We start from the raw sequence: 18,040 nt of genomic DNA, 5'->3' as shown, positions 1-18,040 counted from the left end.
TTGTGTGTGAGGTGTATGAAGTCTGTGTGGGTATGTCATGGGGGTGGTGGCGGCAAGGGTGGGGGGTGGTCGTGGGTGTGTGGTCTGTATGGTTGTATGTGGTGTATGTGAGGTATGAGAGGTTTATGTGTATATCTGGTGGTGGGGGGAGGGTTGTATGTGATGGTAGATGAGAATAATTCTTTTTCGTATTTGTGCTTATTGATACACAATGCACAGGGATTTGGGTAGGTCTTTCAAAGAGCTGGCAGGTTGTTGGTCCAAATAACCTCTTCCTTTGCTCCATCACCTTATCCCTCAACAGTGCCTACATTGAAGAAATATTACATTGAAGGGCAATATATTTCTTCAAACGTCACTAAAAGGAGTGAGGTAATACCTCTACAATCACAGAACTATGCCATTCGGTCCATTCTGTCAATGCCAACGGAGGAATTGCCCCTGCCATTTCCTGACCTCATCCCTCTCTTAGCTCTGGAAAGGTTTCCTCCCCCAAAATTAATCCAATTCCCTCCTACATAATTTAATTGAGCCAACCTCCAACATACCCAGGCGATACACTTGCAATCCCAAGCACTCGCTGCGTGAAAAAGTTCCTCCCCATTCATTGATTCTTTGACCAATTATATTGAACCTATGATCCTCAGGTCTTTATCCATTCACCAATGGAAGCTATTTTTCCTAACTAGCCAATTATCATCATTGCCCACTCACTGGACATTGGTAATTAATTACATCTCAATCATAAATACTGCTGGTTTACATTGTTTTACCATTTAAAAAAAATAAGATTTTTATCACTTTAAATAAATTCTCTCAAGCCAGGCAAACATACCCATTCCTTTTTGAGGAAATGATGAGCGAAAATCCATCAAGAAATGTAGATAAGGTTTCTCAGAGCTCAATTCATAATATCTGATATTTCCTTCACCCTAGAAAAATGCAAGGATGAAAGTAGGTAACGAGAGGTGTGTGTAATTGTTGCAGCTTTCAATACAGAAAATGTTCTAACAGACTGTAATCTCAGATAGACAAGGATGATGTCAGAATAATTGCTCCCTTAAATTAATGATGTAAAATGCATCAGAGCAAAGGGTCAGCCTCATGCAGAGATATTACTCTTGTGGTCAGGTCAGCAAGGGTCCGAATCTAGATCAAGCAGATAATCTAGCCCCACACTGTCGGAAGTGCTGTTTTATGTATATAAAAAAAATTAACAAGAACACTCCATACCCTGGCCCCATCTGGGGACAGGCTGGGAGGGTAGAAAAAAAGTTAGTATAAACATATTTCGGAGGTGGGGATGGTGCGAGACAGACTTGATAGACAAGCAAGTCTCCTGCCACCCACTCAATATTTCCATAATTCCATACACTCAAAGGATATCGGGGGTAAAACAATAGAATAGAATTTGACAAAGCAGCTCAGGGAACTTAAAAGGCCAGCTCAAGATTGGAAGCAAGACACAAAGAGAAACAATTCTGGAAATAAACCATGTCATCTCTTTGGGAATGTCTGCATCGCAGAGTTGTCACAGTGAATTTAGGAAAGATTTCTGCACACAAGGTGGTAGTAATTTGGAATTCTCTGCCACAATAGGACAGTAAATGTCAGATCATCTGTTAACTTTGACCTCAGGACTGATAATACCTTTGGCTGTCAAATCAAAATCAAGTGATCTGAGGCAAAGGTGGAAAGATGGAATTCAGTCACAGATCAACCATGCCTTGCTGCATGGTGGAAAAGGTTCAAGGGTCGGTATAGTCTCCTCTTCTCCCTGTGTTTTTACAGAACCAGCTTTTACACCAAGGCTGCCACTGGGACAATGCCAGATGATAATATATCTGACTGCTGTTCAAAGAAAATTACTAACATGCTTTGCAGTGTTTAGTTAGCTGTTTCTCACACAGGTTAGAGGAAATCAGTTATTAATTCATCTCACATTTGTCATGATTGAAACAGGCATAATGCCAATGGCAGCCTGAAATACTTAAGATACCTTAAAATGTAAAATACTTGTAAACCATCGCAGAGGGAGGATAAAGAATTAATGAGAAGGGAATGAACAGTCTAGAAATAATGTTCTTAAACATTCAGTAGGAGTGTATTTTGACATGGAGCTAAATGGTAAATGGTGCATTTTTGCATCAGCCTATTCCCCTTAGGAATGGTGCAAAATTAGAGCATAAGGTGGCCATTCAACCCCTTGAGGCTGTTCTAGCCCCAGTCCTTTAGATCATGGCTGATCTGCATCCTAACCCCATTTACTTACTATTATAGTCATAACCTCAGTGCCCTTACCCAACAACAACAAAACAAATCTCAACAGATTTGAGATTGCACACCTCTTCTGATTTTCATTGACATTGACTTCAACCTCGCCTGTATTGTTTGCTCAAATAACTCATTGTGATTAGCAGCCTCCATTGGAAACCTGGCCAAGGTGGAATGGATTGCTTGAAGATAAGTATTTACAGTGGAAGCAAATAGGTTGCTGTCATTCTGAATGGCGTTCACTTTGACACTGAATAATAAAGAAGTATGGGATCATTATCGTCTTTATTATCAAGCTAATAACTTGGGGGAAGAGGTCCATTTGCATGCTTTAGAATCCTCATCTTTCACTCTCTCCAGCACTTCTGTCATCTCTGTTTCAATGGGAAACTATCATCTAGGTTCTATACGATTCTACATCACCTTGCCTGTTAATGAAACTGCCCTGCATCGACTTGGCAAGAATCTACCCGAAAGCTTGTCTTTAATGTGAGGCCAGCGATCTTACCTTTCCTGCCAAGTACAGCATGTGTGTGTCAGGGTCATAGAATGGAAAAAGCACTCCCAGGGACCCGTCCAGATCCTCCTCCCGTAAAGGCACAGATAGGTCATCCTGAATTAATAAGAAGGAGTGCTTATTAATGCAAAGGAGAAGAAAAGGCAGCTGACTCAATCACTTAAAAAATAAGGTATCATATTTAAGTTGTATCATGTTTACAGTTGTTAGCTGGTAACACCATCCAGGACTCAAACATGTAGGCTGACACACCCAGGGGAGTACTGAAGGAATGCTGCACTTTCTGAGGTGCATCTGTCAGAGGAGTTTGAAGAAGGCTCTGTCAGTTCCTTAGTGAGATTCTAAAGTTCCCATGGATCCCTTTCAATTATTGCTGAGTCCCTTACTATCAAGAACATAATATTACCATTGACCAGGAATTTAACTTCACTGACTATATAAATACTGTGGGCGGCACGGTGGCACAGTGGTTAGCACTGTTGCCTCACAGCACCAGAGATCCGGGTTCAATTCCCGCCTCAGGCGACTGACTGTGTGGAGTTTGCACGTTCTCCCCGTGTCTGCGTGGGTTTCCTCCGGGTGCTCCGGTTTCCTCCCACATTCCAAAGATGTGCAGGTCAGGTGAATTGGCCATGCTAAATTACCCGTAGTGTTAGGTAAGGGGTAAACGTAGGGGTATGGGTGGGTTCGCTTCGGCGGGTCGGTGTGGACTTGTTGGGCCGAAGGGCCTGTTTCCACACTGTAATGTAATCTGTAATCTGTAATAAATTCCTGCATATCATAGACCAGTTAGTATTACTTCAGTCACCACTAAATAACAATAGCTTTATTAGTCATGTCTAACTCAGCAGAACTCCTTGAAGGAATATGCATGAAAAAAACTGAAAGTGAAAACGTGAAAGAAAGGCAAAGAGGTCTTTGCTGCCCACATCCCTCCAGATGGTAAAGATCTCAGCTTTTTTAGAATAAATCACATCATTGTACTTGGAAAGGGGGACAAGATTGCCACAAAATGGTTTTTAAAAAATTATATTGTTGCTTTAAAAAATGAGGAACTAAAGAAAATTGCCCAATTTTACATCGGTGGTTGAACAGCAAACCACAAAATTTGGGGTGAAGAGGGCATTTCTTGGACTGAAATATGGCAAACGGTGCAACCTCATTCAATAGGTTACTATCGGTTATGCAGTTATGGACTTCGCAGGGTTTTCTTATTTTTGTTGCTTTTAAATCTAATACCTAGGTCAGTTTAGTTTCGTGTTTTTTATTTGTACTGGTTTGATATGATTGATTGATCATTCCAGAGGACTGTTGAGAATTAGTCACATTGTTGGAGTTAAGTATCAGACAAACTGGATTAGGGCAGCAGGTATCCTGTGAAGCCAAGGAAGAGTGAACATGTTAGCAATCCAATAGCTTTATAGTCACAAACAACAGTGGCCCTAACACTGACCCCTGTGAAACACCACTGGTCACCTTTCTCCATTTCAAGAAACTGTTTCCTCCCACATTCCAAAGATGTGCAGGTTAGGTCAATTGGCCATGCTAAATTGCCCATAGGGATGTGTAGGTTAGCTGCATTAGTCAGGGGCAAATACATGATAGGGTAATAGGTGTGGGTCGGTTACTCTGAAGGTCGGTGTGGACTTGTTGGGCCGAAGGGCCTGTTTCCACACTGTAGGGATTCTGATTCTTGACTGATAGAGGTCACAGGAAAATAAGAAAGTATGAACCTGAAAATAAAACAAGGTAAATTGACCAACAGAAACAATCCACATCAATGACAGGATATCAAGATGAATTAAAATTTTCTTTCAAAGGAGATTATAAAACTGGGAACTGGAATTTTCCACAGAAATTGGTTTGTAAGAACGAGGAATCAAGGAGTTTTAGAGTGCAGTCAAAAGAGGGCAGCATTGCCCTATTAACATTTCTGGCACACAATCACTGACACAGTGAATTAATTTGGAAAATATAGGCCTGTTGCCGACAGTTTACTTCAGCAAGCTCTTTCACAGAAGTACTCTTTTTTGCCTTCTTCTTTTTTAGGATTCAATTAAACTGAGGTCCACTCTACCCTTGAGAGAGGACACCACACTGGACAGCAGTGGATCAGGAAGACAACTTCTCAGGGAGGAGCAATAAATGCTGGCCTTGCCAGTGAACCATGAATTACAAGTAAATCCCAGAACAGGTGGTCTCACTGCATCCTGATATTCCATTAGCCAATATTTAAAAAAAGGATCATTTTTACATTATTGATGCAATTTTAAAATATCAGAAAAAAACATTTTAGGAATGGAATTTCAAAGTTGAAATCCTTAGAAAACAATAGCTACAATTTAACACCAAGATTCCTTTACTGTTAACAGTATGAAATCCATTGAAATATTTACATACTGTAATGATTATTCATAATAATCAGACTTGCTTCATGTCACTAGGCGTTGTGGCTGCCAATATGAACAGAAGACATCGTTCCAGGGTTTGTCTACATCCTGATCTTTGATGCTCATGAATAAGTGCATCAATTTGTCAAGCCTTCTTTGACAGCACTCCCAAACCCATGACCTCGACCACTTAAAAGGACAAGGGCAGCAGATGTACAGAGCACCACCATCTGCAAGTTCCTCTCCAAGCGACCCATCATCCTGACTTGCAATTACATCATTCTTCCTTCGCCATCACTGAGTCCAAATCCTGGAAGCCCCTCCCTAATTGCACCGTGGGTGTTTGTACACCAGATAGACTCCAATGGTTCAAGACATTCACAACATTGAAGTTGGGCAATAAAACATCAGTGACACCTACATCCTACAAATTAACTTTTTGAAAATTATTGTAGAAGATAGAATGTGGTGCTGAATGCAACTTAACTGGCTGGGAGGAGGAAATCATTTCACAAATTTGGCTCATTTAAGACAGACTTTTTTTTCTGAATCAGTGATGTTGTCTTTTAGTCAAGACATGTTAACCCACAGTGTCCACCTGCTGGTTCGAGTAAACCAGAGGTCAAGGGCATTTATACAAAAGATTATCAAAATTTCTCAGTGCTACACCTTCTTTGTGCACAAACGCGACAAAAAATAGACTCACCAAAAGTGTATCATCTTCAGGGTTAGTGAGACTTTGGCTGTGCGAAGTCTGCGCCAACATAACAGTGGATATTCCGCAAAAGCAACTTGAATGTGAAATGCTTTTAAAGGAGCTAATACATTTTTACACATGCAGAAATTAATTCATTTGACTATTTCTGAAAAGAATCTTAAGTACCGTCAAAGCCTTGCACTCTTCAGGTCTGAATCAGAAGACTACCAAAACTGAACAGAGAGAATAATTTATACTGCACAAGAGAAGTGTACTGACTGGTTGGCAGATAAACCCTGATTGGCACAGTCATGGAGTATACAGTAATGCCAAGTTTCCACTTCAATTCAAACCAGGCAAATTAACTGATTGGCTGCTCCCACCAAGCTTTTATTTAGTAGATAAAAATGCAATGTGGCAACATTTATTTCTACTTCATTTGGCTAAGATTCATGTGCTTCAAAATTACTTAATTAAGGTAATGTGAAAGACTAAGTTTAAGAAGACTTTTAATTAGTTATAAGGTGCTTTCTCCAAGTTTCCTATCATGTTAATTGTTGGTTTAAGTCAACCAACAATTCATGGAATTGTTAAGGAGCACTTTGGAAGATTTACATGTTAAATGAAATCAGTTAAATGTTATGTCGGCATGGAGGGAAGTGTACAAGAAAACACTAAATTGATAACCAACACCGAATACATGTCAATGCATGAATTGGAGTGGTTCAAAAAGGCAGTCAGCCAACACCACCTTCTCAACGGCAACTAGAGATAGACATTAAAGGAAAGTGGAAAAAAGGTTTATGAGAAGTTTGCAGCGTTAAAGAACTCTCGTTACGTGGACCTAGATACATTGGAGTTGAGAGGGCTGTTGAGTTTAGTTGAGATGCTAAGAGGAGATTTGATAGAAAAATTAGTAAAAGTAGATAGAGAGAAGCTGCCATTGGTATAAGTTAAGAACCAGCACTAGGATACAGCACTAGGGTAGTTGGCAACACAAGAAAAAACTTTTATTTAAAAAGCAACAAATGGGTAGGATCCAGAATGGAGATGTGTAGTAAAAACATCTTCAGTTAAGGCTTTGACAGGGAATTAAATGAATATCTGAAGCACATTTGCAGGTTACAAAGAAAGGGCATGGAAGTCAGACTAGTTGGGTTACTCTTGCAAACAGTCAGTATGGAAATGAGAGGCTGACTGGCTTCCCTCTGTGCTGTAGCCATACTATAAATGTACAAGATTTCCCTATAAGGTTTCTAACATGCTTGCTATTTTTAAACTAGCACCCATCTTCATTTACCTCATCCCAGAGGGTAATTTGTCGATTATTCCATTTGGAATAGCCAGTGGACATCACCATCTTCAAATTGCCGAGGTACAGAACTTTGTTGGTCTTGTGGGACTTGGAGTTGGATTCCTGCAAATTATAAGCATACCATTTGGTGAAGAAAGCAAGAGACAGACTTGAACTCAGAAGTGATGAAAGGTGCATTGAATCATCAACACATTAGGCTGAGTCATTCACATCTTAATGACTGGATATAAAATGTACAGTAGAACAAGTTTAATATGCATACATATAACATACGTTTAATATTTAAAGAAGCAAATAAGATGCCTGTTGCAAAACTGCCAAGGTCATAATGTATGGAGGAGCAGGTGCAAGCTAAATGATTTACTACAGCTCCAGTTCCTAAATATTGTTCATAATATTGTACAGTATGAGTTTAACACTCATTTTTGTTTTCAAACCCCTCATGACCTTGCCTGTCCATATGCCTGCAATCTCAAGTTTCAATAATGCTCAAAAATCACACTGTTTCTCCAATTTTGGCTCCTTAACAGAACAAAATATTCCGTAAACACTTTTTAGGAGCAATTGTTGAACAGCATTCTGACACCAAACCACATGAGATGATGTTGGGCGAGCTGACCGTAAGTTTGGTCAGAGGGGTAGGTTTAATGGTGTGTCTTAAAAGAGGAGGGAGAGATAGAGAGGTGGAGTGGGAATTCCAGAGGTTAGTGCCCAGGCAACTCAAGATATAGTGACCAACATTAGAGTGACGAAAATGGGATGGGCAAGAGGTCAGAACTGGAGGAGCTTGGAAATCTTGGAGGAGCATTGGGCTGGATGAGATCACAGAAATTTGAGGGGTTCGGAGGAGGAACAAGTGGAGAGAAGAGGCAAAGTTGTGAAGAGTTTGGAAAACAAGTTTGTGGGGATTACTACAGATTCTTGATGGATTGCCTTGAAATTGCTGAGAATGAAAATATTAATCTCCTGGACTCCGCTGCATAACAGATCAACATCTAAAAACACTGAGATTTCATTTATTTTATTTGAATTCTGATGAGGCCACTAAAGGAGGTAAACTATGTGACCAAATCTGTAGAAGACCCCTGGCCCTTGATGAAAATATCACATCACTATTTGAGAGAACTTACATCATGTAAATTAGCTGCTGTGTTCCCACCTTTACAAAATGTGACCACATTTCAAAACATGCTTTATTGGCTGTAAGATGTTTGGTGACATCCCGAGTATGTGAGAGGTGCTATACAAATGTACCTTTCTTTTCTAATTGATACATTAGTTAGAACAGTTCCTCATCACAAGCATTCTTGTTCTCTGTACTTACCTGTAAAACCTTTCCTGTGTGACTATCAATGATTCGTATTTTCTTATCTTTGCAGGAAGTCACGAAGCGACTGCCATCTGTGTTGAAAGACATGCAGAGAACAACATCTTTGTGGCAGTCGAAGATTTTCACTGGATTATGAATCACTTGCTCTCCCGAATTCAGGTTCCAAATCATAACCTGGAATGACAGTGAAAGGTTGTAAGAAATGTATTTAACACATCATCACCTCTTCTTCACAGTGTTAATGAAGGAGTTCAATTACATTAGTAGGATATCTACAGCATAGCTGAAAGGCCATTCATGCCCAACATGGCTATATTAGATCCTTGATCTTGAGAATGTATTTGCAGACTCAGCCCAGGAAATTTGATACAGTTTCTTTACTTACACAAATTCTCCCTCTACTGTCCAATCTAGAAAACACAGCCACATCCCCTGATACAGGCAGAGAGGGAATGGGGATAGAGTTGGGGAAAAGGGGGAAAGGAGGCCGGGGGACAGAGAAGGTAAGTGAGGAAAAAAAAAAGAGGTATTGATACGTCAAAGGACTAACCAAATTAGGCTTGAAATGCCTAAATTATCCGGTCTCCAGCTCCCAGATGAACAAAAACAAAATAAAAACAGGACTGAATATATACATATTTGTGAATCAATCCAACTCTGAGCCCTTCTTATTTCTGTCTAATAGAGACTGGCAGAATACCAGCAAAATCTCACCAAAAATATAAACATTTGTAAATGATGGATAATAATGGCCAGATGGTCCACATGGTCTGCCCTGTTTAGTCACTTTGTAACCAAGCGTCACGACTTAATGTTTCCTCCTTATCAGCAGGCACACTTTAGACCATCCACTTAACGCAAAGAGGTCATTTGCCTGTCCAAGTGAGAGACACCAAAAAGAGAAAATGGTTTAAGGAAGGGCTATCAATGGATTTGGGTGATCAAGTTTGACAGAGTTGGTTTAGAGAGGCTAAACACTGAGTTGCCTGGAATAAAGCGGATGTGAAGAGCAATGGCAACACAGTGCAGGCATTTATCAGTATCCAAAAGGAACATTATTACTGTGCAATTGCCAGATAATTATTATACATAAAACCTCATGTACAATTTTTAAAGGGATTCGTTTTACATTTAAAGTTTGTGATTTACAGCCTGGATGAAATAACCGGAAATATCTTCCTGAAGATTGTCTTCGGGAAATGGCTTCCTTACCCTGTAATCGTAGCCAGCACTGAACAGAATATCCCTGGCTGTTGGATGCCACTCGATGAGTCCAACCCGCCTTGAGTGACCCTGAAGCTCCAGCCTCGGGTTGGTTATGTTTTTTAAGACGCCACATTTAGGAATTTCCCATATTTTAACCTGTCCAGAAGAGAAGAAGTTGAAACGGTATTCTATTAAAGTGAAAAAGTTGTAAAAAAGGAAAATCAGCCTTCATCCTTTTCTGGATGACCCAACTGCGACCCAGATTTTTATAAAATGGGATGAAAGGGTCACCGGAAAGACCAGTATTTGTTCCAATTTTGAATCACAAACCGAGTGGCAGACCATTTCAGACAGCAGTTAAGAATCCAACACATTGCTATGGTCTGGAGTCACATGTAGGCCAGACTGTGTAAGGGGGAAGGAAGGAACATTAATGAACCAGCTAGGTCTTTAAATGACATTAAAGTTTCATTATGTTAAATAGGTTTTGAACCTGACATATCTATTAAGTGAGTTTAACCTCCCCCAGCAGGATATGAACTGGTGTCCCCAGAGATTTCATAGAATCCCTAGTGTGGAAGCAGGCCACTCAGCCCACTGAGCCCACTCCACCCTCCCAAGAGCATCCCACCAAGACCCACCACCATCCCTGCATTTGCCATAGCTAATCCACCTAGCCTGCATATCCCTGGACACTATGGGCAATTTAGCGTGGCCAGGCTATCTAATCTGTAAATCTTTGGACTGAGGAAGGGAACCAGAGCACCCAACAGAAACCCACACAGACACAGGGAGAACCTGCAAGCTGCACACAGATAGTTGTCCAAGAGTGGAACTGAACCTGGGTCCCTAGTGCTGTGAGGCAGCAGTGCTAACCACTGAGCCGTCTCTAGATTACTAATCCAGCATTATCAACAAACTACTAATAGTCACAGTTACAGAGAGACTACTAGTGCTTGCTGTGATTTGTGTACATATGTACAATTGTTTAACTTTTGGTAAAAGGCTAATATATTGTTATCCAAAAGTCACTGCACAGGTTTCAGCATTTTGTTGAATGCTTCATGCAGCCAATGTTGTGGCATGTATTTGAGAAGTAGATATAAACTAAGTTCACTGCAGAAACATAAGAATTGTCCATTCAATGCTAAGTGTATTTTTAGCACAATTACAAGTGTTAATTGCTCCTAAACAGCCTCTGTGGCACTATTTTCGCAAGTGTGGAGTCCCACTTTGTCACTTGTTAATTATCCTTAGAATTTTCATTCTCCCTCTGTTCGTTTTTGTGCATCTGACTTGACATTGAATTCACTCATTCTAATTTACATTTCCTTCTTAATCTATTAGTTCCTTTGCTACCACAAAGCATGGCGGTGAAGTGTCAATTTAGTGATGTAAAACTCAGTCGGAGATTGAATTCTGGTCTGTGCTTTTGATCTTAATTATTTTCAGCATTGGGTTCAGCCGATCTGGTGGTGCCCCCATTATAATTTTATAAATTTGAGGGTTGGGCTGTTTTCTACTCCATGGTAACTGTGTCTCACAGATCGCCCATTATACTTTGTTAAGTAACGACTACGATTTCCCTCTGCCTGTAAGCAGATATTGTATATATATCCTCTCTTGGAGAAACATGGATAAATAAAAGGCCAGCCACCAAGGATCAGTAAAGGGCAAACAGTGCCTGGGCTTGGGTAAAGTAAAGTGATTGGGGAAAATAATTTAATAGTTTGCAGATTATACTATTTAATAAATTGTCAAGTTTAGTGAGCTTCCCAGCTCCAGATTTCGAAGGCCATAGACAGAGTGGTGGGATTGACAGGCACAGTTCTCCAGGTAAGATGAACAAAACTGGACCCAATACTGCAAGTGTGGCCTCACCAAGATAAATCATAATTGCAATAAGCTTTTTCACTCTTACACACACAAATCCCTTCATAACAAAAGTGAACAGACCATCTGTCCATCCGTAAGATTCATGTTCAAGGACACTCCAAACACATCTGAATTAATTTCCCAGTCTGTTGTCTTTAATTGGCTTGTCTATTTTCCCTCCAAAGTGGATAACTTCATATTATATTCAAACTGTGATTTTCTTAACTATTGCCATGAGCATGGATCATCATCCCAGATCACCTGTGGACACATCAAGCTTTTAACACAGGATTTTGTTTAAAGAGAAGAGGACTGATAAAGTCATGATGACTGCAGATGCAAATTCAATTGTTGCTGCTTTGGGGAGGAAATCTGGAATGTCACATTCTATAGAGTCAAGGAGATGTCAAACAGAAAGACTAAAAAGGAGATAATAAAAAGGTGATTACACCTAATTTTGCTCAGCAAAACACTATTTCCTACAGACTTGCCTGTAATTTTTCCCTTCCAGAAAAAAAGGGTTAAAAGCAAGCTTCAACTTTGGCCTCTGTGTGGTCATGCCCTTTGTGTGTTAGTGGCCTGATGCCCTAGTGTGTTAAATAGTGTGCTTTGAGGATCACAGCTTGGAATAGCTATTAAACACCCAGCACTGCAGGTAAAAAAAGTCAAAAAACTGTACCTCACTCTGAGCAAGAAAAGCCTAACCACAGAGAGTATAAAAGAATTTCAATCAACTTGCAAAACCACAAATCACAAAAGTCAACTGTTCAATTACCAAAATCCATACAACAACTAATAACCACTGTAACAACTACAATACTGAGTCAGATCCTTCTTTTTAAAAAAATGTTTTTTTGAGGGCTCATTTCTTATTCCCAATCTCTGTATATGTGTTATTTTATCTTACGTTGTGAACTGATAAATGCACCCTTATTTTTACTCAAGAAAGCCTAATCAAATTGGCTTGCTTTAAAACATAATTTTCCTAGTTCTGGGAGAAAGGTATCCGCAAGTGAAGACATCCTTTTCAAATGGACCCTGCTGCAACAAATGGATAACAACAACAAAGAAAAATAGGAGTGATACTACATTCCTCCTCACCTGGGAGCTTAGTAACTTAGGGTATCCAGAGCTTGTAACCATGAAAGGTTAGGGAAACTTATCCAGGATTTGGTCATAACACCACTCAGTAGACCTATCCCTTTGCAGTGTCTTTGCATCCTCCTCATGGCATACATTCTTATTTAGCTTTGGGATGTCAGTAAAGTTGTCGGAGTTGACAATTGAAAATAGCTAAGGCTCAAGCACTGATCCTTTTGATAGCCCACTGTTTACATATCAACCTGAACATGACCCATTTATTGCTACTATTTTCTGTCTGTAACAAATCCTCAATCTGTGCTAATGTCCTATTTCCAAAAGCCGTACTTTGGTGTAACCTTTATCTTTAAGAAATACCTTTTTAAATGCTGTTTTTAAAATAAACCACTTCCAGAACAGGAGCTGAAAGAGATCAATGTGCACAGAAACAATGGGTGATTGGGATTTGATGAATACAGGCAGAGGTTTGTACATTGAAATTTATATGGGCTGGTAGTTTGGCCCAGGGCCATTAGAATAGGCAGGTCTAGATGTAACAAAAGCATGGATGTGGATTTAAGCAAATGAGCTTGGCAGGTGCAGAGCCTGGAAGTTATCAGAGATGGTACAGCATCTCGGCTCTCATTCTCCCTCTAGCTCCTTTATTCTATATGTCAATCTCATTGTCTTTCTTTACACCTTTGAGAATACATACTACGTCCTGCATTCTCAGCGTGCATTTCACTTTAGTAAGAACTTGGTGTGGAACTTTAATCAAAAAGCCTTCTGGGACTCCAGGTAAACAAAATCAGAAATGGTGCCACTGTTGATTTTATTGGCTGTCTTTCCCTGGCAGACAGAAATAGAAGGAAATGTGAGGAATTAGTGACTTACTGTGCTATCTTCAGAGCTAGAAGCAATGATGTAGTCGTCAAATGGATTCCATTTGATGTCCAGTACATTTCCTCTGTGACCACAGACTTTTGGCTGAAGTGGGTCTACTTTTCCTGTCTATTAACAAAACGATATTAATGTTAAAAGCTTTGCCGTTCAAAACCCCATAGCGAAACACAGTAAGTGCTCAAGTCAAACCACCCTAACAAATTTAGGATACATCACCTAGAAACATGATCAAAGGGGAAGAAATAAATTGGTCATGAATCATTACAGGAAACTTCAGAGCACTCAGCAGCATGAATTGGTAGAATGACTTGCCCACAACCACCACAAATGACAGTCTAAAATACTTTTATCTAAATAAACACAACTCAATACGGGGTCAGTCAAAGATCCTCTTGAACGTAGATTATATGGTTGAGTTCGCTTCCTGTTGATGCCAAACTCCATAGTAATTAAGCAAGTCACATCTATTTATGATGTTTACATCAGAGTCATTGGGACGTTAAAAGAAGACAAGTTGTTAAAGTATAAACATAACTCCAGATTAACATCAAAAGGCTTGCATTTGTACATTTTATCCATAATCTCTCAGCATCCCGAAGCAGATTATAGCTGATGAATCACTTCTTAAAGTGTGATCACTGTTATAACGTGGCAGCCAACGTATGTGCTGCGATGTCCCACAAGCAACAATGGTAAAATGCACAGATTATCAGTCTATGGAAACACTATTTGAAATTAACGTTGAGAATACCTAAAGATTTTCCCTGCTCCTGGAAATAATGTTGTCTTATATCCACCTAAGGACAAAGACATGGCCTTCATTTTGCATTTCATTCAAAAGAAATCATCAGTGACAGCCAACATTCCGTCAGTGTTCCATTGGGAACTTCAGCTGAGATTTCATACTCATATTACTGCAGTGGGACTTGAACTCATGGCTTTCTGACCCAAAACCAGGAGTGTGGTCACACAGCCATTTGAGGAGCCTTTGACTGACAGCAACTTGAATTTTGCTCAGACTCGATCAGTCAAATGGTGTCCCTCTCACATCCTCCCTTGCTGATTCTACTAGAATACCCTCATCATTAGGTCTAGCCTTCAGAGGCAGAGTTTCCACCAAGTGGAAGTTCTAAAGATCACGTAGATCAAATCAGAATCCAAGTAAAAGTAGAAAGGGCTGGAAAGATTCAGAATGTTTCCCTCACCACAGCCTGCCCTGACAGAGTCAATGGGCCAGATTTTACTGGCGAGCTTGAAGGTGATGGGAATGTTAATGGGATGTGGGGAGAGATGCAGATAAAATCTAGAGAGTGGTCACCCACCATGTTTCTATTTGACTCCAATCTGTCAAGAAATTACCTAGGTGGGGAAGAAGCTTTGGACAGTACACTTAACCTGGGGATTATCGACAACCTCAAGTGACCAATTAATGGCTACCGTAGAGATGGCCGGGAGGACCATGCCTTGGGTAGAAGTCTGGCACCTTTAGCTGCAGGAGTTGGTCTCAGGCAAGAAAAAGGGAAACCCTTTTGCAGGTATTTGGGGCTGTTGGAGGTGCCCACCCAAAAGGTTATCTCTCCATTTGTTCCCACCTTCCAACTCAAGCAGATGGTGCCCCGTTTTTCTTAACATTTTCAGGACTTTGTTTTCATTTCAGATTCCCAAAATGCAAGGAATTTTGCTTTTCTATCAGAGTTGACGAAATTGTCCCAATCTCTTTTCTGTTTCACTCCATTCTGTAGGCACGTTATGTCTACTTCTTTATCGGCGCAAATTTCTTTCAGTACAAATTTTTTGACAGCAACTAATGGTCAGCAGAAAAATCTACAGATTTAACTTCCAGTAAAATAGACCTTAGATGTCCAACCACCAAAAAGCACAACATGAAACAGAGTATGCATGAAAACCAATGACTTAAATTCTAATCAGTCATTTTCTAATTCATGATTTTCATTTCCTCAAGTGTTACTTTCACAATTATTGTTTACAAGATTTATATAAATTTTCCAACACCACTCATTTTAAACATGGACAGTAAGCTCTTTACTTCAAACCCAACAGTATTGCGTTTTCTTTAAAAAAAAAACAGAAGCGTGTCAAAATGAATCTTGACATTAATGTTTTTTTTTAATATTTAAAAGAGGGGTACACTCCTCATCACTAAATAGCAAAGAGAAAAAAAAATTAAGACTTACAAAATGGCCAAAGTAACAGAATTATCGAAGAATGATTATAGAACAGAAGACCATTCAGCCAGTCATATCCATGCCAGCTCTGGAGCAAAAGCACCTTGGCAAACCCCACTCCTTCATTTTTTGTCCCCCTGTGGCCCTGCAACTTTTCTTTCTTTGATAATGATCAAATACTCTTTTGAAATCCAATATGGAATCTGCAACAGACACACTCAGGCAGTGTTTCTTATTCCTCCACAATATACCCCATACAAAACTGCACCTGAAAGAGATTTCCCTATTGCAGTCAGGTGTATGTTAAACATAGAAGGATGTCGATGGCCGGTGTTGGACTGGGATGGACAATGCTAAAAATCACACAACACCAGGTTATAGTCCAACAGGTTTACTTGGAAGCACTAGCTATCACAGCAGAGCTCCTTCATCACCTGCAGCATAAAAACAGGCCACGCTGGAGTTTATGCTCCATACAGGACTCCTATCCCTCTTCATCTCATCCCATCAGCATATCTTTCTGACCTTTCTCCCTCACATGCTTAGCCAACATTCTTTAAACACTAATCACCTCACCTATTCCCCTGTTATTTAAGTATCAGCTCTTATCAGTGAGGTGATCATTGAAATGTTGACACAGTAACAACATCTTTAATCCATTGTGGACAAATGGCTGCACGTCCCAATTACTGATTCATTTGGAGTCCAATTCACACAACTTTGAAAGACCAAATTTACTCCCCTCATCATCGCACACTTACGTCATATGGTATGTCAAACATTTCAACGGATCTATTTAACTGCAGACTGTGAAAGGAACATTCAGATCAATGTACATTAGCATTCATTGTCGTCATGCCGATAATCAGTCTTATTGTATCTGCAACTCAAATGAGTTAAAACATAGAAAAGAGCAAGTGGAAAGCTGACTGGCTAGATATCCTTAAAATAATGAAAAAGCTGATGATAGGATAGGTACAAAGAAAACATTTCCAGTTGGAGACCAAAACTAAAAGGTCATAAAGATAAGATGCTGTGTTGCAGTTGCTACAGTGAATCGGGGTTGCCATGGGTAAATATATACATGTTGTAGTCTGGAGCTTGAATAGAGATGGTAGAGGCTCAAACATTCTTTCCATTGCTCGAGTGACCAGGAATCTGCCAACTCTTACCACCCACCCATAGGTGCGTGTTGGAAGGATATGTAAGTTTGACCAGGTTATCAATATGCCTTCCTTGGCCATCAACATTTGGAGTGGGATTTCAACCTGGAACTTCTGGCCCAGTTCAACAAGACCTCCTCAAAATAAGTTCTTCACCAATAAACCTTGTCAAGACCAGTAGAGCTCAAGTGACGTTCTGTACTGACACAAAGATAGGTGGGAAGGCACATTCAGAGAATGACACAAAGTGGTTGCAAAAGGTTTAGACTAGCAAAGGGAATGGGCAAAATCTTGACAGATGGAATTTAATGTGGGAAAATATGAGATTGCGCACTTTGGTAAGAAGATTAGAGAAGCTGAATGTTTTTAAATGGAGAAAGACAGTACCTACTGAAGTCCCTGATGGCTCCCAGGAAAATGCCCTCCTCAAAGACCACCAGCTGCTGATAACTAATGAAGCACTCACATTGACATAGGACCTCAAATAGAAACTTACTAACTCATCTGAAAAGTCCAACCCAAGCTGCAGGAACAACACCTTATTTCACAGCATTCCAGACTCAACATGGAGTTCAACACTTTCAGACCATGAACCGTGTCCTCCATTACAATGTTCCACCAACCCGCCGAGTGTCTGTATCTTATTTCTCTTTTGCCATCAGTGAGAGTTGGCTTCGATTCTGCTGTTAACACCTATACTGGATTTACGTCTTGTCGTTCATCGTGACCATTCCCTTTGCCTTTTGCTCGTGCCACTTGTGACCTCGAATCTCCCTCATTCTATCACATTCCCTTGATCTACCATTCTATCCCTCTAGCCACTCCCCAACTTTGTCCAAACATAAAACCCATTACTTTCCATCTCTCTTCACCTCTGAAAGGAGTCACATTCGACTTGAAATGTTAACTCGGTTTCCCTTTACACAGATGATGCAGAGTTTTCCCAGCACATTTAAATATTCTGTTTCTCGGGTATCCAGACTATTTTGTTTCTCTTTCAATAATCTAATAATATTCAACGCCGACTCCTTTAACCACACAGCAGGTGAGTAACTGAGATAAATAGGATACAGTAGATGCATTTAAGCAGAGGCTGGATAAACA

At 40.1% G+C, this 18,040-nt stretch overlaps 1 protein-coding gene across 2 annotated transcripts in view; it reads right to left on the bottom strand.

Annotated features, from left to right (window-relative positions):
• The window catches only part of LOC122563055 (coronin-2B-like), a 162,224-nt gene that overhangs the window by 33,217 nt on the left and 110,967 nt on the right, over window positions 1-18,040 (bottom strand). For both annotated transcript variants that reach the window (XM_043716406.1, XM_043716415.1), the window contains 6 exons: window positions 13,579-13,695; window positions 9,736-9,885; window positions 8,518-8,697; window positions 7,179-7,295; window positions 2,783-2,887; window positions 836-932 (listed from right to left, as the gene is read on the bottom strand). In XM_043716406.1, the coding sequence (XP_043572341.1) occupies window positions 836-932; window positions 2,783-2,887; window positions 7,179-7,295; window positions 8,518-8,697; window positions 9,736-9,885; window positions 13,579-13,695 (766 nt within the window). The remainder of the gene's footprint in view (window positions 1-835; window positions 933-2,782; window positions 2,888-7,178; window positions 7,296-8,517; window positions 8,698-9,735; window positions 9,886-13,578; window positions 13,696-18,040) is intronic.

The sequence above is a fragment of the Chiloscyllium plagiosum genome, chromosome 2 (assembly GCF_004010195.1).
Source record: "Chiloscyllium plagiosum isolate BGI_BamShark_2017 chromosome 2, ASM401019v2, whole genome shotgun sequence".
NCBI classification, from domain to species: domain Eukaryota; kingdom Metazoa; phylum Chordata; class Chondrichthyes; order Orectolobiformes; family Hemiscylliidae; genus Chiloscyllium; species Chiloscyllium plagiosum.
This window is presented reverse-complemented; position numbering and strand designations above follow the sequence as displayed.